The following is a 26,661-nucleotide window of genomic DNA, read 5'->3' as shown; positions in this document are numbered from 1 at the left end:
TTTATTTTGATCAGGTAAACAAATGGCAGGCTCAGATTTTTTTAGTTTGTTTGACTTATGAGTGAACAAATGATAATGAGAGTGACAAACATAAATGGGCAAATAAATGCAGGGAAAGGTATGATGTATTTCAGTAAGACACTGTAGCAGAGACTGTGTGTGTAGGGGATGAACGCAGCCTGTTTGGCCGCACTGGTATGGTGTGGGAGTGTAGGTACAAACTTAACAAGGGATGAAGCGACAGCAAACAAAAGATTTGTGGATCTTTTGGAATGTTGCAGCTTGGGACCCTTTTAGTAACTGGGGCCTTTGTCTCAAGAGTTAAGATCTTGTTGCAGCTTCTGTCCTTTGTACTGTTTTCACCAGTAGAACTACTTCAGTATTTTTGCAGTTAAGGAGAAATTACTATAGGTACAGCCAAGAGCTGGCAGTGATTGTTCTGCCTTCTTGCTGAGAGATTTAACAAAGAGGATTTAACTCTGTATTTAAAGTGCTGTTTCTGCTCATCTGATATAGGTTGTCCTTTTATTTCTGTTTTTCAGATCACCCAGGAAGCTGGAGAGTTTATGATTACATTTCCTTATGGTTACCATGCTGGCTTCAATCATGGTTTCAACTGTGCTGAGTCAACCAACTTTGCCACATTGCGTTGGATTGACTATGGAAAAATGGCAACCCAAGTAGGTATCTGTTTGGATGAGGGGTTACTTAAAACCACGAGCTCATAAACTAATGATTGGGCAGGGGACTTGTCCTTTTGAACAAACTGAAAATGTCCTTGTTTTGAGAATATACTCTTTCATTGATCCATGTTATTGTTTTATTCCTGTTGATAATTCATGTCATTTTGAGGGCACACTAATGTCTTTCTTGAATGCTGAATGTGCATACACCTTGTGGAGAGGTGGTTTTGAAACTAGAAGGTTTGGATTAGTTCTTCATCCAAACTGCATTTCAGAGTGGGTGAGGTGACGGATGTAACTGAATACAGTTCCTTGGGTATACACGTTGAAGGAAAAAGGATAAATTAGAGACATCATAAACTTTCATAGGAGTATACTAATAATCTGTATGTTTTTTAATTTCTCTAACAAATTTATAGTACAGAAGGTCTCAGTCATGTCTGAAGAGGAGAATCATGGTGGAATGACTCTGTGGCTATTTCATCAGGGCAAATTTCTTGTATGCTTGTGTTACTGAATCTGAAGTGGTAGCAGCTATGGGCCTATATTTCAAACGGATTAATGTGGGGTATTATTATTATTATTATTATTATTATTAAGTATGCTTTAATGGGTTTGTTTTAATGTATTGATGTTTTTGATTCATTGGATGTGGTGCAGTGAGGTATAACTGCTTCATGTTTTTTTAAACTGGGGATCAGTTTTGCATAATCTTTGGGAAATGATAACCATGGGGTAGGAGCTTAAAATCACCACAGATGCTCCTTTCCAGAAAGGCAGACTTAGTTTTCATTCTACAATAACATTTATATCATCTTCTGCACTTAGTTTTCTTCCAACTCAGTTTGACTCTACAACTTTTATAATGCATCCTTATGCTTTGTTCTGGGCAAAGACAACTTTGCTGAAGATGCACTGCAGGTGCTTCTGTGCCTCAATCTGTGAAACAATATAATGCTGCCCTGATTGCCCTTACCAGGCTTTATATTCTAAAAAAGGTAGATGATTACTAGATGTAGTGGTCTTTGCTTTGGGATCCTAGGGTTGTTGACTCTGCTTTCTTGAAACCTCCATCTTCTTTCTGTAATGTCTTCAGGCATGTTTGACCTGAGCTGAAACTATCTGTGCAGAATTATATTTAGAAGTGATGAATGGTGTGTGTTAATCAGTGTGAGTGGTTGCTTTGTGACTAATGCCAGTCACCGCTTTCAGCTTCTAGAGGCTAATGCTGTTTCTGGCACTGCAGACGGTGAGGAGTCTTCTAGAATCACAGGGGGGAAAACCAGTGCTGTTTCTTCCTCGTTTTCCTTTTTTGTAAGCAAGCATAATTAACCCAGCTAGGAAAGGAAGATGGTTGTTACCCCAGTAGGAGCCTTTTTTGAAGCTTTTCCCCTTCTTGTATTTATGTCCTGCCTCAGCAACTGCAGTCCTTGAGTATAAAATGTCACAGCACTCAGTATCTGAGAAGCTCATCACACAGAAAGTAACTTCAGCCGTTTTGGTTACTGAAAGGTGAACTGGCTGTCTTGTTTCTTTTTAGTAATGTTCACCCCATGGTTTCATGGAGTTAACAAAGAAATGCAGTGTCTGAATTCCCTCCTTTTCTAAAATAAACACGTAGATTTTATTTCGTTTCTGAAACTACGGTGGTGTAAAAGCATATTCTATTCTGCATGCTATTGTTTGTACTGTGAAGTATAAAATACACATACTGTGCCAGACCGATAAAACCTCTAAATTGCTAGCAATGGCTGCTGAGACGATTCTCATAACAGAAAAATCCTCGTTCTGAGAAGTCATACATTTGTCCTCTCTGTCCCTTGCATGTGTTCAAGAACGTGACTCCAGAGCTGGTGTTTGTTATCTTTCTGTATACCATCAATTCCTGGTATACCAGGTCCTGGGCAGTAGCTGTAGACTGTAAGGCCATGTCGAGTGTGAAGAGGGAGTCATACATCTGAATTTGTTGTGGAGCTACACAGTTGGTAAGAAAAACCTAGACCTGTAAGAGGCTTCAAATCGTTGTCAAGTGTCTTACACTCAGAAATGACTAAGCAAACCTGGTCTGGGGAGGAAGTTTGCTGTGGCCTTGTATAGCAGGTTTGTCTGTAGCAAATTGTCATGGTTATACACCCCTGAAAATGGGGTTTATCATGGAAATTCTGACAGACCTTTAACTACAGTATTGCCAGCAGGCACCACTCTAATATCGAAAGCAATTTTGGGTTCAGCCATGTGTTTGCAAACAAGTGACATTTGGGAAGTGCGGTTTTAGATTGAGCCTCTATGCTTACATTGTTAAGCAACGTAGCGTGAAATTACTGAACAAGCAGCATAGAGAGCTCTGAGCAAATCTGGAGAGAGAAAGTTGAAGTGTGAAAGGAGATGCCCAATTTATTTCCATTGCACTTGCTGACACTTGTCTTTTCAAAGATTTCCATTTCATATTACCTAAACCACACATTGCACATGTGTTAATTAACCCTTTGATACCTTACTGTTGGGCTGCAGATGAGGTATGAATGCTTTTACACTGAAAGGGCTAAAGGTTTGTTTAAATCCCATTTTAAGTTAAACAGGGACTTTAATGAAACATCAGCTGATTCTGTGCACCTGATCTGCCTGCACATTTACAGGGAGGGAATTAGTGGAGAGAGGCATCCTGGAGTGTGTGATTTTTTTTGTTTAACTATTGCAGGTTTCCTACATTTTGAAAATGACTGTATCGATGTCTGTGCTGTCAGGCTCAAATAGGTTACATTTGCATACATCCAAACAGGTGTTTCTCATCTCATCTGCTTATTTTTTAAGTTCTTGGAAACTCTTGACTTGGCAGTACTCTATGTAGAGTTACTGCACTGAAACCAGTTGGATGTAAAATGATTCTTCTTTTTTCCTTGTCCTGCCAGAACTCATGAGATTGGTGACAAGGTAAGGTTCAAAATTAGCCAGTTGTAATGTTCTCCTGGACTTTATCCTCGGGTTTAAATTTGAATTCTGTTGTTCTCAGAGTTGTGAGTTGAATGATATGTATGGCATAGTGCAATGGCATAGAGCAAAAGAAAACTCATGTAGGAAAGTAACAGCTGACGTTTGAGAAACATAGGCAGAACCATGCTAATTGCCTGCCAGGTAGTTGAAATGTTCTGCTAACTGCAGTGGAACCTGGACTGGCTGAAAAAATATATGATAATTAGCCAAGTTTAAAGATCAGCTGCTTTGGCACTGGTTCTGCTCACAGGCATCAACATTAGCCAAAAAAAAAAAAAAAAAAGAAAAAAAAAAGCAAGGGCTGTGAAGTTGTGTAGAAAATTGAGAGTGGATAAGTGTACTTGTATTTGTGTAAATTGGAACCAAGATGAATGGATGCTTAAAAGTTGAATTGGTAATGGACTTGTCGGACCCCCAGGTATCTGGTTCAGAGTGTTCTGAGAACCTAGCGGAGGGGTTTTGGAGACCCTTTCTGAACTGCATAGCAGAAGCTGATAAAAAGGAACTCATAGGCTATGAGTCTGTGTGTAATGGGAACTGGGATGTACTATTGGCTGTACAGCACGTACTTGACTCTGAAGCCTGCTTTACTGATCTGTTTGGTAAGAGCTTCTCTAGACTAAATGCTGGTGTGCGATGGACAAAATTTGTGTTCTTCACAAATGTCAATCTCTTTAGGTTCAGAGAAAAGTTGTAGCATTCTCCTTCACCTCATGTCTGATTATATGGTAGTGTACCACTTGGAAATAGATGTCTTGCCTACAGCTGGACGTTGTGCTCAGAAGTATAAGAATTAATAACTCTAACCACTGTCCCTTTTATTGCCAATGTAAATGTCTCCCATTAGTTCTTTAGGAACCATGTGTTGCAGCTTTCTAGTCGAGGTGACCTTAAGACCTGTCAGTTTACCTATTTCATTTAATCTGTGTGGCTGAATAGCACATCATCAGCTTCATGTCTATGGGTGGGAGAGAGATCTTCAGTTAATCTTGTGGCTCCCATAGGTCATTCTGGAGTGTAGTCAGTGGATCTTTCCAGGTGTTTAATGGTAATTCATTTCAGCATTCTTTGCTATGTTAAATGAGGAGATTAAACTCTGGCAGGAAATGATCTTTAGCAGCTAAATATCAGGAGTTAGCTCTAATTTGCACACACTGCATTAGACCTTAACATTACTAATTAAATAATACTCTTGAGTAGGGATGGTTTTGTGTGCTGTTAATGCTTACCTGCGTAAGCAGAGACTAAAAAGTTACTGAGAAATGCTTTCCTTTCTACTCCATAGTTGGAGCTCTTCTCTCATTTGTCTTCTGTTAATTTTTGTGATGACTTTTCCTGTTTAATTGTTGAGAAAAGCCTGATGATGAAAGCATGTGACTAATAGTTTCTGTTTCCTAATGTCAGGTTATTTTATTTTTGTTTTGCTCTTTAAGCTGGCAGTTGCTTTCTGCATTACTGTTTTGGTTCTTTTTGTTTCTCTTGGAGGGTGGTCTTAGCTGCGTATTGAGTAAATGAGCCTTTCAATGCTGAGTTGTTTAGTAAAGTGTCTTTCTTGAAGTTGAGGTGGACTGTAAGTCATTGGTCTTTATATTCAAGAAGATGCTTTCAGGATGTAGAATTTTAGAAGAAATTCAAGTATATTTTGCAGGTCAACTTTTCTGTTTCCGTTGCAAACTGGACTAAAAGTAAGTGGATGGGAAGGGAACCATTTATTGCACTTCCCTTGATATTGACAGCAGACACTCCTGGATGATAGTGTTTGTGTTGGTATGAGTTGACATTTTCATACCTTCATTTTATCTCTTGTTTACTACAGAGATAGTGCCAGAATTATCTCTCTCAATATAAAAGGGGATCAAGTTGCCCTTCCTTCCCAAATCCTACATTTTGAGCCCTGAAGTAAGTAGCCTTCATCTCATCTTTGCACAGTATTCCAATAAAGGCTTCAGCTGAAGAGCAGCTCCATATTGTTCTGCTGCTTAGTTACTTCTCTGAGGAGGTGTAAATAAGTAAGACTCTTCTGTTTGGACTTCACTGATATAAAAATGCATCTTTAAGAAAAGTTCCTTTTGGATTTCAGACTATGATGTTTTGCACAGATTATTGTTTCTATCTGCTGCAATGTTGTTTTTTTGGGTTTTTTTTTTTTTTTTTGGTTGTTGTTCATTTGTTTGGGAATTTTTCTTTTTACATCATATTGGAATATCAGATGCAAATTTTCTTTCATAGTGTTTATAATTTGAAGTCATCTGGCATATAATTTCTGTTGTAAAACTGCAGCTCACGTTTCCTTAATGTTCATATTCTCCTAGGTTTTCTGTTCGAAGATGTCCTTATTTCTCAAGAAAGAAAATTCTTGAGATTTTTGCACAAGCTGCTTGGCCTATAAAGTAGGAGAAATAAGGACTGTTTTTTTGCATAACTGTGTAGTGATGCGTGAAAATCAAACTCTGTAAGCACAAAGTAGTTATAAAGCAGGTATGTTTAGTGAGCACTGTGCACATGTGGGATGCAGGGAGGATATTCCCACCTAGCCTGCATTCCGGAGGGCAAGAAAGGCACATACTTCAAGAGCAAGCTGCTTACATGTGCATTAGATGTCCAAGAAAAGGCTGGGTTCTTACAATGAGCCCCCAAAGTTAGGATGTTTGGCTGGCTCTGGTCATCTCATCAGCCACAACTCCTTCCATCAATTCGTTGCTTCTTCGCTAATTTGTGGTTTTACAGTCCGAGGCTTCTACCTTGCATTCCAGAGATGGGGAGCTAATTATGTTATTTGACAAAAAGAAACAAACAGAAGACCCACTGTCTGCACTGATTGTCTCAGTCTGTAGAAGAGATATATTACCGGCAGTGAGAACCTTGCTTAGCAAGGTCAAATCTGCAGCTGTTGATTCAACACCTCATGGAGGCAAATAACTTTTAACCTAATTTGCTTTCCTTAATTCAGCATGTATACCTCCAGTGAGTCCAAGTGAACCTTTTAAAAGACTGAAAAAAACCAAACATTTTATTATGGAATGTGATTTCCATTGTTTATTCTTGTAAAACAGATTCAGAAGATGCTCTTGTATTGAATATTTCTTGGGTATTTTTGTGCTTTTTTTTCTCATGTTGTTTGTAAATATTTGTAAAGCTCCACTGATTCTTTGTCACGAAGAGCAACTTTTGCAATTCATTTTGTGCTAAGGTGGAAAGATGACAATTGCTTTCCTGCTGTTCTTGGAGCTTCATTTTATCAGCTCTTTTCTGAGATCTTCTGCAGTACTGACTGGGAGGCTGATTGTCATCACTTTTTCCATCAGAAAATGCACACTTTGGCGGTGGTCAGTATCCCAGTCCTCAGGGATGTCTGTTCCAGTTCCTGCCCCATCTGGGTGCACTGCCAATGGAAATGGTGCATGTGAGCCACTGTGGTACTCATTCTGGGAGGTAATGATGAACTCTTCAGGACCTGATTCACAACATGGAGAATATTTTATACCTTGGGCCAGTAGGTGGGAGCAGAAAGGACTACAGGCAGCTTGGCAGCTCTCTGCTTGATGTTTGTTCTCACCCTTGTAGAGGTACTGGCAAGGATTTGCTGTAAGAGACTAAGCCTATTTGTGCTACTCAGTCTGATTTACACTTAGCTTAATTACTGTACAGTATAAAGCATGCTGCTCTTGACTTTCTGAATGCTGCTTGGTAATGACTTCTCTGGCTCAGGGTGACTCTTCAGGACTCTTATAGAAGCTGCCCTGAGCCCGTGGGTACTGATGCCACTGGGCTGACACAGGCTCCCATCCTCTCTGCCTCACTAACACTGTGATTTATAGTGCAGAGGTGATTGTGTGCTTTGTGGCTGTGAGTAAACAACTTTGTGAAGAATGGGCTTCCTGCAGCTCATTTGCTCAGCTTCCCTGCTACATGGGAGGCCCTGGTAAAGTCTACAAGCCCCAGTCATTCATGTGTCAGAGCTGAGCTTTTGGGATCATCTGGCTTTGGGGATAGTAGTATTGCAATGTCATCAAAAATCCCTTTTAAAAGCTGCCTTAGCATAGTGCTTTCCTGCGTAGCTCCACTGGAATTGCTTCATGAGGGCCACAGAAGGCCTTAGATAGGAGCAGTATTATGTTCCACCTAAGAATAAATGACTAGATAGCATGTTCTGTTCAAGAGTTGCAGAAATTATGATACTAAAGCTCTGAAAGGTCGTGTAAAAGTGTAAAGTAGCTGTGAGTTCATATCACATATACTCATCAGGTACCTCTTCGTTGTCCTCCTCAGTAATTCCTTCACTGTACTGAAAGGCAGATGTGGTTAATGTTCTTGTCTCTTTGTTTTGTACAGGAAAAACATTTTAAACATGAAACCCCACTTCTTATTATCATGTGCTTAGAGCTCTGAACAGTTTCTCTCCTTTATTTTTTTAAAAACTTCTTTTTGCTCAATTATTTGTCTTTCTTGATAGCTGTACTTCTCCTAATTTTCTTGCAGCTTGGTTTCCTGCTGGCAGTCAGCAGGTTCTGCTGCTGGGTTGGCTCATAGCTGGGTGTGTTCTAATTTCAGTCATCAGGATTCAGATCTTGCATCTGCTCTGTAACTCACCACTCCCCAACTGCTTCGGAAACACTTACAGGTGGATCTGGATTATTACTGAAAAGAGATAAAAGTGTTTCATTTGGTGTGTGGTTTTCAGAGAGGTCTTGATTGCTGTTTCTTTTAGAACAGATAGACAGCCTCTCTGCTCCTTTATTTGTCAACCTTCCCTTGATTCTAATTTGTGTCATTTGAAGATGCAACAAATAAATTCCAGCCTCTTATCCTTTTGAAAAATCTTACAGAGGAATACTTGTTGTTACAAGGGAAAATGATTTCAGTGTGCTGGAAGCAGATCATGTGTTGTCACATGAAATAACACTTCATATTCCACCAAACAAAATTATTCATGTTTTTGTAAACTGCCTGGAGATTTCCCTCATCATGGTGTACAAAATGGTGGATTTTACTGCTTCATCTGTTGGTTTACAGGCATGTGCTGTATCACAGCACTGGACTTTATTTATAAAGGAAGTGACTGGAAAACCAGTGATCATGCAGGAAGATAACAGGATAACAGTACTCACTTAGCAAGAGTTATCTTGTTCATCTGTCACTTCAGAGCTGTAGAGCTGTACTCAGCCGTGCCAGTTCATGGTAGCTGCTTCCTTAATGCATGAACAGAGTGCTGACCTGCTGGGGTGATATGCTTTCTGCCAGTGAAAGCAGTCAGTTGTAGACTTTCACCATCTGTAAGACTTACGGTGTGGAAGAAATAATAGCTTGAGATAACCTCAAAATGATATTCACTGGAGACTTTCACCCAGTGGTTATGATTTAGCCTTAATTTGTTCATCCCTTGTACTGGAATGAGTGTCAAAACGGGGGAGCTGGTATTTCACTGAGTGCTTCTTTTTTAGCGTTACTGAGAGCACTGAACTTTTCAGCCTTATCCAAGGTGTGACATATCTATTTCTTAAACTAGAATCCTCTTTATTTTGAGTATATTAGTGGAATGGGGTAAATCTAACTCCCTGGCTAATGTCACTTGCCATTCACTCAACTCTTCCTCCCACAATATCTGCATGGAACATTCTAGCAGCGAATTAAGGAGGCAAACAAGGAAAAAGCATGCCTTGCAGCCAGGGACCAAGGGGAGTCCTTGGAAATCTTTGCCTAATTGTTTTGTTTATGAAACTCTGTGGAAGATTTCCAGTGGGTTTCCTAATGAACTGGTTTGTTGTTGAGACTTAAAGCTATGCTTGTAATTACAGTAGAAGCGGGGGGTCAGGGCTTGTCTTCCTTCCCACAAGCTCTCAAATTCCAACTATTAAGCACACAGACTGTGAATTTTAAGTTTTTTCTGCTTCTTTGCAGTTTAACTCCTTACTGACTTGTGGAATATCCGTCACCCATCGTCCAGGTACTATCCTGCAATTCTGTGTTCCTTTGTCACTTCTGAAAACATGGGTATCTATGAGAGCATTGCTGTACAAGGTCTGAGTGGAAAAGTGAGTTTGGGTTGAAAGATAGGAAAGTAAACTGCAGCCCAGACTAGTTTCTGCATTGCACTGGTTGAGCATGAGCTAGACATCAAGAAATGTCTGTAATTGGATAGTGAACCAGATAGCTGTTTTAGAGTATTATACTGGGAGGACTTTGTGTTTCTCCCAAAAGCTTTCTATCTTCTTGTGGCAACTTATATAGAGAACACTTCTTAACTTGTCTCTATGAGCAATATGTATTCCTGTAGTACACCATAAGAATTTTCTTAACTACCTTTTGGACATAAATTACTTCTTTCCCCTACTCCCCCATCCCCAAGTAACTTGCTTTTAAACTACATTGTTATGGAGTAACAGATATTGAAACTTGAATGCAGGACCAAAATATGTAACGATGGCTGAAGAACTTTGGATATATTGGGTTTTCTTCTGTTTAAATTTCATTAAGGCAAAGTGGGAGCCTAGCTGTATCTTAAACAACTGCACTTGCAACTAAATTAATTTAAGTGTGAGATGTTTTTTGTTTCTTTTCCCCATGTGCACCACGTGTGCTTATTTAAGTAGATGGTTTTTCTGACTTTCAGAGTAAGGAGAAAAGGGTTATTTTACGTTAACTTTTTGTATGTTATGGAGCAGGTAGGGTTCAATTTAGTGTTAATAACTGGGAAGTGAGGGAAGGAATCCTTACAAAAATGCAGCTAAAGACTGAGGTTGAATGAAGTTACATTTTTTCCATAGATCATTTCATTTTATTACTTGAAGGAGACAGTCTTTTTATTTGAGTGTTACCTTATATGGATTTGTTAGTGTTTTCATTAATTAAAAAAAAAAAAGGGGGGGGGGGGAAGGGAAAAAAAAAATCCTAAAACCAGATCATGGTTACACATTACATAGTCACAAATTTCCTACCATCACTGTGAATTATGTTTGATGAAACAAAGTTCTTGGAGAGGTCAGATATATCTCCACAGTCTCTAACTTTGAGTCATGGCTAATAAAATAATAGATACGGGAAGAATGTTGTTTTTCCTGTGTTTGAATAGAGTTTTGCATTCCTATTTCCTGACCATATTTTTGTATGTTCTTTTTAGTTGCAAGCTGCTTTTGTACGTTCTTATCCCATATGAGCAGCAAAGTCAGTAGCTTAGAGGAAAAGAGAGCTGGGGCTAGCAAAAGTCTTCAGCAGATGGAACAAATGGGTTCCTGTAAGTGTGGGGAATGTGGCAGCTCCTCAGTTCTTGTTGCTCTCTTGGGTCTTGGATACCCTGTAACTGAAGACAAAGGACCAAAGTAAACCTGTGTTGGTGTGTAAGTGTGCTCTGTTGTTTAGTCTATCCCTCTGACAGCCCTGGCAATCTGGCTGCCAGGTGGAGAAAGGCAGAGCAGAAATGCTCTCAGCTGTCAACTGGGCAGAACAAACATATCCTTCATGTTGCCGTTTAGTCATGGTCTGTGCTTTGGGTGACCATATCACTCCTAAATCTTTCACAGGTCTAAAACTAGTTGTATTCTACTGACAAAGGAAGGAAGGTAAGCTTTGGTGGGAATTTCTGGAGTACACAAATCAGGGCTTCGTGGTTCAGTCTTTGCTAACAATAAGAAAATGAGATTTCTTTTCCCTCCTTAGCAGTTGTGTAAGTGTAGTTATGTTCATTTTATATTGTTGCTTCTACAAACATTAATAATACTGGATATTAAGGTGTTAGAATTTGAGGGTAGAAAATGGAATAGGGAAGATATATTCTGCAGAAAGCCAGATAGAGGGGGAGAGAGTGTGGAGAGGAGTGAAGGTATTGTACATCATAGGAAACATGAATGGTTATGGCCACAACTGCATAATCAGAATATTTGGAAGAAATATGGCTACATATATGAAGAAAGAAGGACAATATGTGGAAATGGTTATCACTGAAAGGGAAATACCAGCTTGCTCTTTTTGCCCTATTCTGTTAGAACAGAGCAGGTAATTAATAGCAAAGCAATCTTCTTGCTCCTCTCTCCCCACAGTCTCCTTCTCTATCTTCTCCCTGTCCCACCTCTAACATGTGTGCACGTTCCCTTTGGCAGTTTTATTGCAAGTGTCTGCTGTATTAGCAGGATCGTGTTGTATCTGATGACAGGGTCTGAAAAAACATGCTGTCCGTTGTGGGAGCATGAATGTGACAGAAGTGCAGCAGCTGACGAAATATAACTGCACAGCCCAAAAGAAGCCCCAGAAGAAAGAGGCTTTCTAAATTATGCATGTTTGCTACTGTGAAAGCAATAAAATTAAATTAAAATAGAAATATAAACATACATCATCTTAGACTTGTGTATGAAGAAAGGAATTTGGCTACAGCAGACTTCTGGTGTTGCAGTGCACTGGAGATTGCACCCACAGTGTCTCTTCTCTGGACATCTCTGTGAGTAGCATGCAGACCATTCACTATGTGGAGCCTGGATAATCTGCCTATACTTTACATTGTTCTGAGACTATTAACTAGTGGTACTGGGTTGTTGGCAGCTGTACTTGAGACCTTTAGACCTGTCGGACTCAGCATTTGCTTCACTTGATTTGAAGGAGTTGACATATGTGTATTACAGCATCTTGCTTCCAGGTTAGGATCAGAAGGTGGTCTGTTCCTCTTTTGAGCCATTTTTCATACTTAGCAAAGGCAGAAGAGGTCAGTCACCATACCTCACTGATGCTGTGTGCTGTGGGGTGATTTTCTGAATGCCTCTTCTTGGCAGTCTAGAGGTGCTTTTAAAACATCTTAAGGAAAAGTGATTGAGAATGTGCTCAATACAAACCTTATACCCGCATTGATGGAGGTGCTGGTGAAAAGCTTCTGCTGGGGCAGGAATTTGGAACGTGTGTTCCATCTGTGTGCCTGCCATTCTTTGGCCAAATTGCATTTCCAGCTTTTTTCTCGTGTGCTGTTTTTCATTAAATGAATTGATTTTTCCTGAAAGTGCCTGCCCATAAATACTCCTTCCCACACAACGCACTCGGGTTATTACTGTTCTCCAATTCGTAGCAGAGCAGAAGGGAACCAAAATGAAAAATAGGAGCTGGGATGGAGCTGAGACTGTACAGAAGGAATCTTTCTTCTCTCTTAGTGGCTTTTCAGCTACAGCCATAAGTTTCTTAATAATGGAAGTGTAAAGTGAAAGAAGAGAGAGGAGCTTAATTTCATGCATTTTTGCTAAGAAAAAAGGACAGAATAGTTCTGAAAAGATGTGGAGGAAAAATGAAAGAGCTTTAAGGAAAAAAAAAAGAAAGTCCTATGGAGTTCCTATAATTACCTCATCCTCACCTCAAAGTTGAAAGGCAGTTTAGTGCAAGTGCCTACCAAGCAATGCTTTGAACCTTAGTGCAGAACTAGAAAGGGATCTGACTCTCTTCCCATACAACAGCAAAGCAATAGTTGCGGCTCCCAAGCAGCTACTGATGTATTGCCGCGTCTTTGTTGACCATGTGCCTTCTTTGCAGTTAGAAGTTGGTAAAGAGCAGGTGCTCAGTCTGGTACTGTGTCCTGGGTGAGAATCTCCTTGTATGAAGGACTCTGTTTATTCTGCGCTTCTCCATGGCAATCAGATATCCAGGTAAAAATGCTTGTATCTAGTCTCTGTGTGGACACGCAGTGGCAAGAGCGTAATTCCAGAGGCTGAATTCAATGACTGTATGTATGCTAGTTGAACTGGAACTTCCATGTTTTCTTTAGCTTAGGTGTATTCAGACTAGATGCAAAATGTTGTTATTTTAGCCGGTTTTATTTCTCTGCCTATGCTTTGGCCTTCATCCTGGAGTGCAAGAGTAGGGGAAATCCCCTGAGGCTGGGGGCTTTCTCTGTTAATTGTTGGAGGTATTCTACAAGCAGTGCTAGAATGTTGCCTTGATATTCCTTTGCTGCTCTTAACTTTTTCATGGCACAGGGGAATCAGATTGTGCAATTTTTTACTTATAAATCAACACAGTTTCTCATACCATTTGTAAAAGTCTGCTCAGTGTGCAAATAGCTTTCCTTAGTCGCAGGGTTAGCAAGGCAGTGATGGAGAGCAGCCAAAGTTCCACTGCAGTGTGGCCACCTGCTTGCTTTCCATGCTGCACATCTGCATTTTTATTCTTCATTTTGTGTGGGTTCAGCTTCCCAACTAACAATATTGCCAAGCAATTCTTGGCTGTTTCCTGCATCCAGTGACATCAATATGTTTTGCTTCTGATTCCTTTCCCAGTGTCCACCAACTCCCCCACCCCCAACCCCCATCTCCCTTCTCCTTCTAAAGAAACTGTAGTTTGCTAAGTAGCCAGGTAACTTTTGGTAGCTGGACACACACAGCTGGGCAGACCTTGTCCTTATGATCAGTTTTGCATTGTAGGCAGCAAAAATTTCTTAATTTTTGGTTTTGTAATTTACAGTCATGTGAAGGATTTATGTGCCACATCTTGAAGTACAGTTATGAAGTTTAACTGCCTTAGACATTAGGTTATGCTTTTGCTCCTTAAAGGCTTTTTCAGTGATTAAGTTGTACTACTAATATCTTTTCAGCCTGAGAAAAACTCCAGGTGAGACTGGCAAAGAAGGGAATGATCAAACAGACCTCTAGTCTGTATCAACCATAGTTATTACTTCCTAAGGACTGGAACACAGTAGATGAATAATACACTGTGTATCTGCTACCAGAAAGTTCTAACTTGGTTGGTGGTCTTAGAGAAGAAAATTTTGGAGAACTGAATCTTCAGCTGCCCTTGGGAGAGTTCAATTTCTTGTACTGTCTGTTTTTGCCAAGGGCAGATGGAGGCAGTGGGTGTCACTGAGTCAAAATACCCACTTATACCTTGATGCAGTTCCCAGTTAACCTACTGTAGGCCTTACAGACAAAATCTGCAGTTGGTTGGCTTCTGGAGAAAGGCAAACTCAGCTGATTAGGAAAGAAAATGTTCCTCTGGTCTCACATGGTGTTGATGTCTGGAAATCTCTTGCAGTGTACGTGCCGCAAAGACATGGTGAAGATTTCCATGGACGTCTTTGTGAGGGTTCTGCAGCCAGAACGTTACGATTTATGGAAACAAGGAAAAGACATTGCTGTCCTGGACCATATGAAACCCACAGCTCTGACTAGCCCCGAACTAGATGCCTGGAATGAGACGAAGGCAGACTTGAAGGCCAAATTGCTTCGCAGGTAAAAGCAAATAAAAAAAACCAACACACCCACACAACAAAAACAGTGACAAAAAGTTGTCTGGATACTGTATTTTAATTGCTAAGCCTTTAAACTCTGTAATTCTCAGTTTGGAGTAGTTCAAACTCATCTTTTTACACTTGCTCTTGTGACTTGTCTTGGATGATGCAGTCCCTCATTGTTCTGTTTCTTCTGCATATTACAGAACCCCTTTATTTTATTTTATTTTATTTTTTGAAAGTAGGACACTGTGCCCTGTCACATCCCATCTTTTATCCTGGAAGACAAAAAAAAATCTATAGTAAGCATTTATAGCTTCACTTATCAGAAAGCAAGAGGAAAAAATTGTCAATTGCAAAAGGGATTTTATGCATGCCTTTTTCTGCTTCCTTTGATCTTTGTATTAATTTTCTGCAAGTTCATCATGTTTTTCATGTATTACAGCATGCTTGAATTGAAAATTTGGCATGCTAACCTTTTACTGTTGGAATCTTGCTTTATAGGATAGGAGATGAGGAAGAGGACAACAAACACCGGTATGTGACTTCCCTCATCAACTTCAGTGATTATAGTTTTTCTTCCTGTCAAGTTTCTTAAAACAGTAACTCCTAAAGTATTTTTCTGGTTTAATTACTTGTTTCATGTCTGCTTCCTTGAAACTGCACAGAAAATCTTCAGGTATTAAGGTTTGTCAGACTTCATCTTGTGCTTGTGTAGATTTCGGAGATCTTGATCTCTTTTGCCCCATTGGAGAACCTCAGCTGCCTGTTCTTGTGTTCCATTCTTGTGTACTCAGCTGATGTCCCGAGTAAACCAAAGCTAGTGATGTGATATTTTTACTGTGATTAATGGTTTATAGATAAAGCTACTAGTCGCCAAAGTAAGTGGTTATTAAAAAGTTGCTGCTGCCTTGGAAAGTGGAATTGAACTTGAGTGTGTTAGGAATGAGTTTCCAGAGGGAGAACTTCCTTGTTGTGCTTCCCTGAAGAGCGCTATTTTACAGGGAACTGAATTATCAGAGGGCTTTAATGTACTCAGGTGTAAAGTGGGTGCTCCTCCATATGTTCCTTTACACTTCTTTTTTTTCTTTTTTAAACACTGTTCTGTCTGCTACCCAAAATACTTCCTCTGTATTTCTGCTCTCATGTACTGTTTGTTGAATTTCTGATGCGAGAGTTGAAAATTTCTGGAAATTAACTGCTTCATCTCAAGGTAATATTCTGCTCAAAATTTTCATTCAGATATAATTTCCTAGAAATCCAGAAATGAAAGCTTTAATTAGTCTTTAGATTTCTGGGGCCGTGTCTGACAGGGACTTTGAGTGTCACTGAGTTTTAAAATTACAGGCCTAATAAATTTGATTATACTGAATGCATTTGAATTGCATGTTAAAGATGGCAATAAGAGTGTCCCTCTTTCTCCAGTGTTGGTCTTTGTTGTCCTCTGGTTATGCTTTGCACTGGTGATCTGTGCCTTGCCTTTTCTACATGGAATGATTGGTCCCTTATTTCGTGAATGCTGAAAAGGAAAAACACATTGTCCATTAAAGACGTGCTCATGAAAATATAGTCAGTGGATATTTTGGCAGATAACTGACCTCAGCAGCAGTACTGAGGTTATTTTCCTGAAATGTTTTCATTTCTTTTTTATGTAGTGAGTTTCAGGAAGAGCAGGGTGATCTGAGACTCGGCAGGTGTGATTTGTGCTCTTTGGGCTATGTCTCTCTGAACTCCAATGTGCCCCTTAATCCTTTTCTTGACCGTCTGGAAACGTGGAGCCTGTGGGAATACTTGCAATGGATTTTCAGGGTATTTTAGATTTATTTCCAGTTTGCACAAGTAACACCAACATTTATTTTCCCTGTTGAAAACTACTGCTTAGCAGTGAAGCCCCTCTGTTTCAGCCTGAGCTACTGTAAAACATCCAGCCACTTTTAAAAATCTATTAATTGTCCCTAGATTATTTTATTTTAGTATTATACTGGAGCAGGTTTCAAGCTGATGAATCCTTCTTAGTAGAAGTTTCTCTCCTGTGCTTATGTCTTGGAAAGACATCATTTGACTTGAAGACTGACTTTTCTCTGCAGGATGGACTTTGCTGGCAGAATGGGATTCACGTTATCCCCAGCATCTTCACAGTTGTACCTACTTAATTTAAGTCACTCTGTGGTCAGTACTTCAAAGAGTACATAGCCTGCTTTTTTTCTCTCTCTCCTGGAAACTAAAGCTTTTAAACTCTACAAAGACTTAAGCTATTTTTTCTCTGAGGTCATTCATATTTAGTTACCTTGAAAATCTCTACTGTGTTTACTTTATGGCTTCAGCAAGAGAGTGTTTTATTCTGGTCCACAAAGAGCCTGTTTCTGGTATGCAAATTATTTCAGTTACAGAATATTTTCACTGGAAATGCACAGCCTTCAGCTTGTAGTCCTGGATGCAGTTTCTTTAAATGGATGAGTTCTTTTCTTTGTTCTTTTTTCCACAACTTCAGAGCCAGAAGAGCACTTTAAAAACATCCTTTTTATCTACTGTGAATATAAAGCTTTGTAACTCAAATTTTGCCTTGTGTTCCAACACAATGGCAATAAACCCATACACATTTACTTAAAAGAGCATTTGACGCTGGATTCTACTCCAGTGCTTTTCTTATCAACTATGGAAAGTTCCAGCTGTTAAGGTAAAGTCGTAGGGGTCTGTCTTCTCCTCTTACTTTGACTTCCTTCCTCTGTAGAAGGTGGTGTGTACTTTGAATGCTGGTGAGAAGTTGATCCTTCTGGGTTCAGTTGTGTGTTCCTGCTGATGAATGTCTTGCAGGTGCAAAGTTAACATCTACACTTGGAGTGCTACCATATGGTTAGAGCCTAGCAATTATAAATTACTGTGCATATGGATCAACTTTCTTTTCTATTAATCATTCATCTTGGGTTGCATTTTTTCTTCTTTCTTTGTTGGTTGCTTGATTAAGGACTCTTAACTTTGCAGCACTCCAAATCTAATTAGCCACTGACTTTCTGGGGATGTGAAACAATTTCATCTTTTCTATATACTTAAGCTGGTGGATAAGAATGAAGCATAAGTGTGTTTTAGTTTGTTACATGGTAATAGATGCAAAGGCCTAGGAATGGGGAAACCATATGGAAGATCCAGTTTTAAGGAAAAATGCTAAAAATGCTGTAAAATTGTAGGTTTCTGAATTAGTCTTCTGAAAAAGAAAGCTTGGTAGGTTTACACCCAACTCTGAAGGAGCTATTTGGTACATACTTTGCTCACTCTTCACTGGCTGATATGGAGTTAACTCTCATGTGAGACTGTGATTTTGGAACTGCAGCTTAAACAGTGCTGATAGCAATGATGTTTTGTTTGCTGCTGAGCAATATTAGCACAGCGTCTGGGCCTTTTCCTCTGTATCTTTGGTCAGCGAACAGACTGGAGAGGGCAAGAGGCTGAGACTGGGACAATGGCCTATGCAGGCCAGATATTCCATGCCACCCTATCTCACGCCCAGCAGTAAAAGCTGGGGAGGGGGAACAACATGTGGGTTGGGTTTCTGTAGTGGTGCTGTTCAAGAGGCTGTCTGGGCACCAGTCTGTCAGTGGGAGGCAGTAACTGATTTCCTTTGCTTTGCTTTCCTCTTCATGTTTTTTATTTTTTCATCTTTCTTTCACCTATTAAACTGACTTTGTGTGGACCTGCAAGGCTTCTTGCTTTTGTTCTTCTTATTTTGTCCCCCTGTCCTGCTGGGGAAAAAGAAAGTGGCCATGTGGGTGCTTGGCTTCTGGCATGGCTCCTAACCAAAAGATATTATCCTGCCTTCTGACTTTGCATTTGCCTTTGCAGTGTGACTATTGCAGTCTTTTTGTTCTAGTGACATTGATTGTCACTGATTGGGCACTGTTACAATTAGCTTGTTAGTATTAATCTGATCTCATTACTATGCATATTTTTTTTTTAGACTTCTTTGTAGACCTTGAACCTTGACTTGTACTGTTGAAAAGTCTCAGTCTGTTGGTTATGCGATAAGACCTCATTAAATGATGTTTTGAGAAAGTGTCAGTGGTGCCGTAGTGTTTGAGAGCTGGAAGATGCTCGTGGACTTCCAGCAGTTTTCCAAAGAAAAGCATTTCAGAATGAAAAAAAAAATAAAAAATGATGGAATGGAGATAGAACATTAAAGACAGTTTTCTAACAAGTTCTCATCTCTGTTTCAAAGTACAAGCAAAATAGATTTGAAGTGAAAACCATTCTAACTACAGCTCACGAGTTCATATTAGCAGTGGTGGAAAAAGGTCTTTAAGAAACCAGAACCATTATTGGCTTCTGTGAATGGATCTTAAATGTGTTCTGCAAGGTTTGTCTGTTTCCTTTCAGATACCTGTTTTGCCCTGCAGCTATTGTTAGCTACCTTGTGTTTTCTCTCCAAAGAAGATCCTTTGGTTTTGTATTCAGTTTTTTTAGTTGGTGATCATTTTTTTCATATTGAAGGCTGTTCTTTTATGTCGGATTGCTCTTCTCTACTCCTAGGTCTCACAGAAAGAGAAGTCAACCCAGAAGACATAAAACAGAGGATCAGAAGTCACTGGGGGATGTCATGGCTATTGAAACTGCCTTGGAAGATGTGAAAGAGGAACTGAAAAGAGGGCCAGACGTAGAGGAGGAAGAGAGAAGCAAAGTGAATGAGGGAGAAGGTAAGGGCCCTGCTCACTGATGGCAGATCACCTCAGCAAAGAACTGCTGGGGGCATGCTATCTCTCTACAACATGTCTGTAAATAACTTGTCTACTGTTGTTTATTTCTGTTGAAATTTCAGTGAAGGCTTACCCAGAATTAAATCTATGCTTGCTGAAACACGCTCTCATTTACAGCAGCAATTGATTTTTCCCTCTCTTTAAGGATTCAGACCAAATAGATTTCTTGGCAGGGCTTAGAAGTTCTGCCAAAACTACTACAGTGTTGTAAAAATATATTGTAGGGTGGAATATTTTAAAGTATTCCATGAAGTGGCAAATAAATGCATTTTGTGTCCTCCTTTGAAAAGTAAAAATTGGTTTGTTTTCTTCTGCATTTAATCTTTTTGCCATTTACACCCTTCTTCCCACTTCTTACAGACTGTGTGTAAGGTCAACCTTAGGTTGTATAGGATCCACAGCCGCTGTGTGCTACACCTTAGAGCCATCCATGACATCTCCCAGTCCTTTTGGACTTCTTGCGTGTAAAATCACAGGTTTCACGTTGCTGGGGAGAAGGCAAAGAGAAATAGAAGCTGATGCAATGACAGGGCTGTTTTCCATGAATCCATGGCCATGTTTTTGTGCAACATTTGGTAAGGCTGCATTGGTCTTTCCCTGCACATTCAATTATCTGTTGATTGATTGCACATATTTCTTAATATTGCAATCCTCCTTTAGGAAGCAATGTCTCTAAGATTCTTGGAGTCTATTTGCTAGAATACACCATGACTTCTGTCACTTGGGGAAAGAATGACTGAAGGTCTGTTGCAAAAGCAGAACTATCTTGTCTTGTTTGTAACATGTTCCTTGTGTATGTTTAGTCCAAAAGCCTGACCTTAAAGGATCTGTGGAAGCTGTGGGTAGAGAACTGAGATGGTCTTTCAGTTCTGTGGTCTCTTATCTAGACGGTGTATTTTCTCAGCAGATGAGGAGTCTGAAAATTATTCTCATGTGCAGCAGAAGTAGCACAGTGTGAATTGTTAATTTGTGGTGCTCTAGCTTAGAAGTGGCAGCAGGGTGTTAAATTGTGTGCCCTTAGCTCTTATGCAGGTTTAATAGTTAATGCTTATAATAAATGGCCTGAAAATGCTGATATCCCTTGAGAGACAAGATTAGTGACAAGGACAGATCTGAGATCCTTAGAGTAACAGAGAAACAATAAAAGCTCTGTTCTAGTTGAATGGGTTCTAAATCATTCACTTAGGCTACATGTTAAGATCTCCTTAACTGTTAGCAAAGGAGGGACAAATTTATTTTCAGGACCATTGCAGAAAGTGCCGCTGTAAGTAGACTTTGCAGTGCAGTTTCTGAGAGGTGGAGTATTTGATGTGGCTGTTAGCAAATATACACATTTCTTAATGCAAGATAGCAATTAAATACCACTCAGTTCTCTAATTTCCTACATCCTGTAGTCTCCATGATGTCTTACAGTTTCATATTGAGAAGAGATTTTTTTTTTGATGGCTCTACTCCTGGCAGTTTAGCTTTTTCCTCTCCATCACTTCCTTTTTCTTATGGTTTGCCTTGAAATTGGTTCGATTTCCCACTTATATCAGAAGAGATGACCTTGAGAAGGAAGAAAGATGAGATTTAGAAGTAGGTCTTAACACTTTATGTTGGTTATTTGGACTTGCTGAGTATTAATAAACTTCAAGATTTCTCACCCTGATACCTTAAAGTGTTTTCTTTTTGTCTTTATGACTCAGCTTTATATTCATAATTAATTACAGAGCTATTATTGCATTTAGAATTCTTGGCAGGTTGTGTTGGGACTTGAAATTAAAAAGGAGAGTTCTTGAGCTCTGCTTATCTCTGGGTGTGCTAAGCAGTATGAATACAGTCTGTGAGTCAGCAGGTGTTATCAGCTGTGCTGTATGAATTTATAGTCCTGCAGATTTGAGTTACAAACACATATATCTTAAGAGGACATCTTTTTTTCCAAATTTGTTTGAAAAGAAACAAAGAGATGCTACCTGTAACATAGCTGCGCGTTATTTTCTGGTATGTTTCATTAAATGACATTCCCATTTTAATGTTTTATATTCTCGTTGCACCAAGGTACGGTGTAACCTCTGGTGTAAGTGGTTTGATTTCCCCATCAACTACCCTTTTTCTCAGAGGTATTGGATATCTGCAGCTTCAGTGAACTCAGTGTAGTTATTTCAGGCATTCTGCAGACAAGCAGGATTTTCCACCATGAGAAAACCTCATCCTGCTCTTTTTTCCCCACATATATTAGCTCTGCTATTTGCATCTTCCTCCTTCAGCGGAAGGCCAGCTGATGGGGACTCCTCTCCTACTGCTTCTCCATATTGATTTGTCCGTAGAGATCACTTTACTTTCTAGAAGTATTCATGATAGCCAGAAACGGCCTTGGAATTTTGCTTCACTTTGTTGGTCTGCTGATTTTATAGATTCACTTGCAAATTAGTTTGTTCATCTTAGTGCAAAAACTCTTAAACAAAGTTCTGCATGACAGCTGCTGTGCAATTACTCATTTAGAAGTCAATAAAGCTGGTGAATGGCATTAGTTTTGTTGTTGAGTAGAGAGTTTGCTGAGTGTATAGGGAGTAAATATGATCTGGTTTTGTACAACTGGGGAAAAATCCAATTTGACTTTCATTGAATATGTTTGTTTCTCTAAGGAAATTCAATATTCCTTTTTTCTGTGATGGAACAAAGCAGTTTATCTGAGAGGCTGCCTGCACAAGTACAACAATAACTATTTGGGCTGGACTTGTTTATCTTTTTTTTTCAGTAGTAAAAAATAGTATAAATAAAGTTGTCAGATCAGATTCTGGGAAATATCCAAATTCTGGCATCCACTGGCAGATTTCAGCAGGAATTTGGTGCTTCATCTTACTGTGGAATTATTCACCTTCCACTTTCAAACCCTTCCTCTTGCAAATAGTACGTTGTTGCATGATGGCTCATCTGTCTACCAGGTTTGGTTGGTTGGCTTTGCGTTATTCCATAATGGAGGAGTCTGAGTAGGTTTGGATCGGTAAAGCTTTGTTATCAGGATGAATAGGCTTTATCTGTCTTTTGTTGTCATCAGCCTTCATCCTATTAGTGGGAAAATGACCTTTTGCAGTAGAGTTGTCTAGTCATAACATCTGCAAACTCTTATGAAACAAACTGAGCACTTGCATCTGCCTGTGGAGCATCTATTCACTCTCCTTTCAGTGAACTGATAACATTTATTTGTGAAGTGGGGAAGGAGTTGGGTAAGGGGAACATAGGTCATTGTAAAGGGATGAAGGTAAGCTCTGAAGGCATCTCCTGTCCTAACCTAGAGGTACTCACTCAGGAGCCACTAGGAATTTTAATTACTGCTGTAAAATTAGGCTGTGTGGATCAAAATTAAACTGTAAAGTAAAACTGTTGAGACTTCCGTATGTTGAAAAAGGGGGGTTGTTGTCACAGCCATGTGGGTTGTCATCCCTGGAGACTTTCATGAGTCTCTTGGTCATGGGCCTGGGTACCCTGCTCTGTGCAGTCTTACTTGAATGCCCAGTCTTACACATTTGTTGCTGCACAAATATGTACATAATAAACCATACATTAAAGTAGAAATTTAAAAAAGGGAAAAAAAAAAAAAAAAAAAGAATAACAAGTACTATCTTAAACATAGGTTTTATTTTATTTATGGTACCAAATTAATTTCTTCCTATGCCCCAGTGGTAGGTTTTGCATACCTTCATACCTCATTTTGGGATCACTGATACTGAAATGCTGAAATAAAAAGGGCTAATGTAATATATTGTATGTTTTTTAGCACTCTGTCCAGTTTCTAGGGACCTCTGGACAACCTTTCTGGTCAAGTCAAAATGACACGAGTCTTTTATTTCCAAAGTGGGCTTCTCCAAATCAGTGATGTGGTAACGCTGACTGGACCTTCAGACTGCTTCCTTGAAGGGAAGAATAATGATGTAATGTAATATATTAGCCCAGCATGAAAGGGAAAAAAAACTAAATGCCCAGACATCTTGACATATGAAGCTAAATGTTGCCTATTTCTTAAAACAGGTGACAGTAAAGTGAAGGCTCGTCCTCCAAAAGTAAAAGGTGAGAGGAAGAGGAAGCATCTTTTCCATCAGCACCAGCACCACCTGCAAACATCTCAGCCCCTGCAGCAGCAGCAGCAACAGCCACCACTGCCACCAGCAGCGCAGCAGCAGCAGGCAGAGGAGGCAGCAGCAGCGCGGCCGCCAGTGCCCACAGCAGCACCTGCAGCATCCGCAGCAGACAAGAGCTTGCTGACCACCCCCCTCAATGTTGTCCAGCCCTCGGAGACACCAGTTGAGGAAGATGACTTTAAGCCTCGGCCTATCATTCCCATGCTTTATGTTGTTCCACGGACCAAAAAAGTGGTGTTTGACAAAGAGCACATGTCCTGCCAGCAGGCATTTGAGCAGTTTGCAACTCAGAAGAGTCCTGGTTGGCGGGAACAGACAGTCCCTTTGGAAATCCCTGTTAAAGATGAGGAGAGTGCAGAAGCAGAAAATAGAGAGATTACTACAGAGGTCAGTGATTTACAGGAATATGTGAACAAGGAGGTGGATTTGCTGGTTTTAAGCAACAAGTTGAGAGTCAGACTTGGAGTGACAAGAATCCTGAATTGTGCCTGAGCAGAATAGTGTTGCAAAGTATACAATTCATGGCCTATGATCTATTACAGGCATCTCTTTCCCCTGATTTCTTAGCTGGAAACAATTTTCAAAAGAGGAGGGAGGAAAATATTTGGGAATTAGCAGCAGGCCAGAGAAATACTGCATAGCTCTCCTTTTCTGCGTGATGGTGCTGAGAGAGCCAAGGGAATGGCAAAGCACTATTAGAAACTGGGAGAGGGAGGAGGGGGGACAAGGGCAAGAAATAAGCCTTTCTGATGTGACAATTCACAATGAGAATTTTTACATATAAGCGTTTCTAAGACATAATGGATGCAGACTAGAGAGGAAAAGCATTGTTTAAGATGCTGTAGCTGTGATGGGCTGCCATACCTTCATCTCCATTCTCTCCCATGTAGCATAAAATTTACTTGGATTTCATTTTTAATCCTTCAGCACTGCTGCTCGTCTTCATGTCTGTGATTAAAAACAAAAACAAAACAAAACAACAACAACAACAAAAAACCATGTGGCGCTGTCTGTTTGTGGTACAAAGTAGCTTACATGTGATGTGTTTAGTACCTTTCACCAAAGAGGGCTGTGAGCTGCTATGATCAGCATACATGCAGTATTTGCAATGCTGGGTGGTGCATAGGACATTAGATACGGTACAATATAAACATATTTGTCATAAAATGCACTGTAATGTTTTAGTAAAGTATTTAGTAAAGTATTTCTGGTCCTATGTGCCCTGTGCATGATTTTAGTAATAGATTTTCCAACTGCTTTTGGGAATGACCAGACTTCTTGTGAGCCAATGGATCTGGCAGATTTGAAGCTTTTCTGAGCTGTTCTTAAGAAAATGCTGCCTGACATATTAAGAAGATAGCATTGGCTTTACCTACTGCAATAATTGGCGTGGAAAGCTCTGTTGATTCCATCCAAAAGACAATGAAAAGCCAGAAAGACTGTAAATTCAATAACCCTTTATGACAATAATTCTGCCTGTTGTCCCAATCTCTCCTTTGCTTTCCAAGACATTTTGGGGTTCCCATCTAACTTGTTCTGATTTGTTACAGACTGCTGCTTTTTCAAAAATGAAGATGGAGATAAAGAAAAGTCGTCGTCACCCATTAGGCAAACCACCAACCCGCTCCCCGTTGTCAGTGGTTAAACAGGAGACCTCGAGTGATGAGGGTGAGTGCAGTGGCACGAAGAATGCCTGTATGTCCTGTCTAATGTGAAAAATTGCTGCAGCCTGTAAACAAAGCTGGATGGCCTGAAAATTTTTGTGTTATGCTGAACTGGTAGGAAATATAGCATGTTCCCATTTATTCCCATAACCCCCCATTATTGCCATAACCCAGCCAGAGACAAAATATATCTGTGGGAGATGTCCCTTCTCACCTCCCATCCTTTATTCTATCAAGAAAAATATTTTCCTGGATAGGTAATGAGGTAACGTTTGGAGAAAAGGAAGTAAGTGTTCACAGAAAATAACCACATGAAAGCTGCCTCTTTGCTGCATTGCAGTGAGTTCTCTGCACCTCAGATGGAGGTGGAGATTGAGGTTAGACCCGCTGTGATGTATACAGGAAAGGTTAATTCTAACTTTTTGCTGGGCTTTTTGAGTCATACAAATGTTGTGGTCCAACTTTTTGTACTCTTGCTTCTGTTGTAGCTTCAGTAATTTGTCGCTTCTGGGTCCTATAAAGTACTCAAGATATAGAAGACTCCATAATAAACTGTTTCACACTTGCAGGTACATGAAGGTGTAGCTGCCAGACCCAGCTTTCAAGAAAATAAAAACTTTACATTCAAAAGGAAATAACAGAATATATTTCCTGTTCACTCCCCTTTTTTGGAAAGGATACTTGTTGATTTTAGAGGAGTTTTCTGTTTGGCAATGGAAGGTGTTGCACAAGCATCTGTCTACATCCTTTCTAGGGATGATGCATTTGATAGCCTGCGTATGTGTAATGTCAAGTGAAATGAAAAAACGTTTGAGACTAATTATCTTGTTTTGGTGTGAAGACCTTGCAACAAACTTTATGCTGGAGGATCCTCATTAGATGGATTCTTTTCACTGTTTTCACTTGTTGGATAGTGTATGGGGACTTTCCTGGCTGACTCAGGAGCAGCTTTCTTTGAAGGCTGGCGTTTCTTGGGGACTGATTTACAGCACTACTGGGCAAAAGATGATCAAACGGATTCTTCTCTTCCCTGCCAGGGAGTAGCAGCTCTCTGTGCGCCTTGCTTTTTCAGGGCTAATATATAAGGGTGATCTGGAGGCTGCAGCAAGGAAAAGTGAACATATAAATTAAAGGAACACAGTATTCTGCTCTAGGATTCATTTGAGACAAATTGCTAGTCTTTTCTCTGTGTGTGTAACTTCTTATTGAGGCATAGGAGGCATCATGAATTTTGAGTCTCACCTAGACTTAGTCCTAGGATGAGCAAAG

The 26,661-nt window shown here is 39.9% G+C and overlaps 1 protein-coding gene across 3 annotated transcripts in view; it reads left to right on the top strand.

Annotated features, from left to right (window-relative positions):
* KDM4B (lysine demethylase 4B) overlaps positions 1-26,661 on the top strand; it is an 84,637-nt gene that overhangs the window by 37,891 nt on the left and 20,085 nt on the right. Inside the window, exons 7-12 of one of the 3 annotated variants that reach the window (XM_032441009.1) lie at positions 543-680; positions 14,667-14,863; positions 15,367-15,399; positions 19,384-19,547; positions 23,619-24,115; positions 25,279-25,396. In XM_032441009.1, the coding sequence (XP_032296900.1) occupies positions 543-680; positions 14,667-14,863; positions 15,367-15,399; positions 19,384-19,547; positions 23,619-24,115; positions 25,279-25,396 (1,147 nt within the window). Of the gene's footprint in view, positions 1-542; positions 681-14,666; positions 14,864-15,366; positions 15,400-19,383; positions 19,548-23,618; positions 24,131-25,278; positions 25,397-26,661 lie in introns of all 3 variants that reach the window. The other 2 variants (XM_032441008.1, XM_032441011.1) reach the window with 2 other exon arrangements.

Source organism: Coturnix japonica, chromosome 28, assembly GCF_001577835.2.
Source record: "Coturnix japonica isolate 7356 chromosome 28, Coturnix japonica 2.1, whole genome shotgun sequence".
In the NCBI taxonomy this organism is placed as follows: Eukaryota; Metazoa; Chordata; class Aves; order Galliformes; family Phasianidae; genus Coturnix; species Coturnix japonica.
Note: the sequence above shows the minus strand (reverse complement) of the source record. Positions and strands in the feature narration are given on the sequence as shown.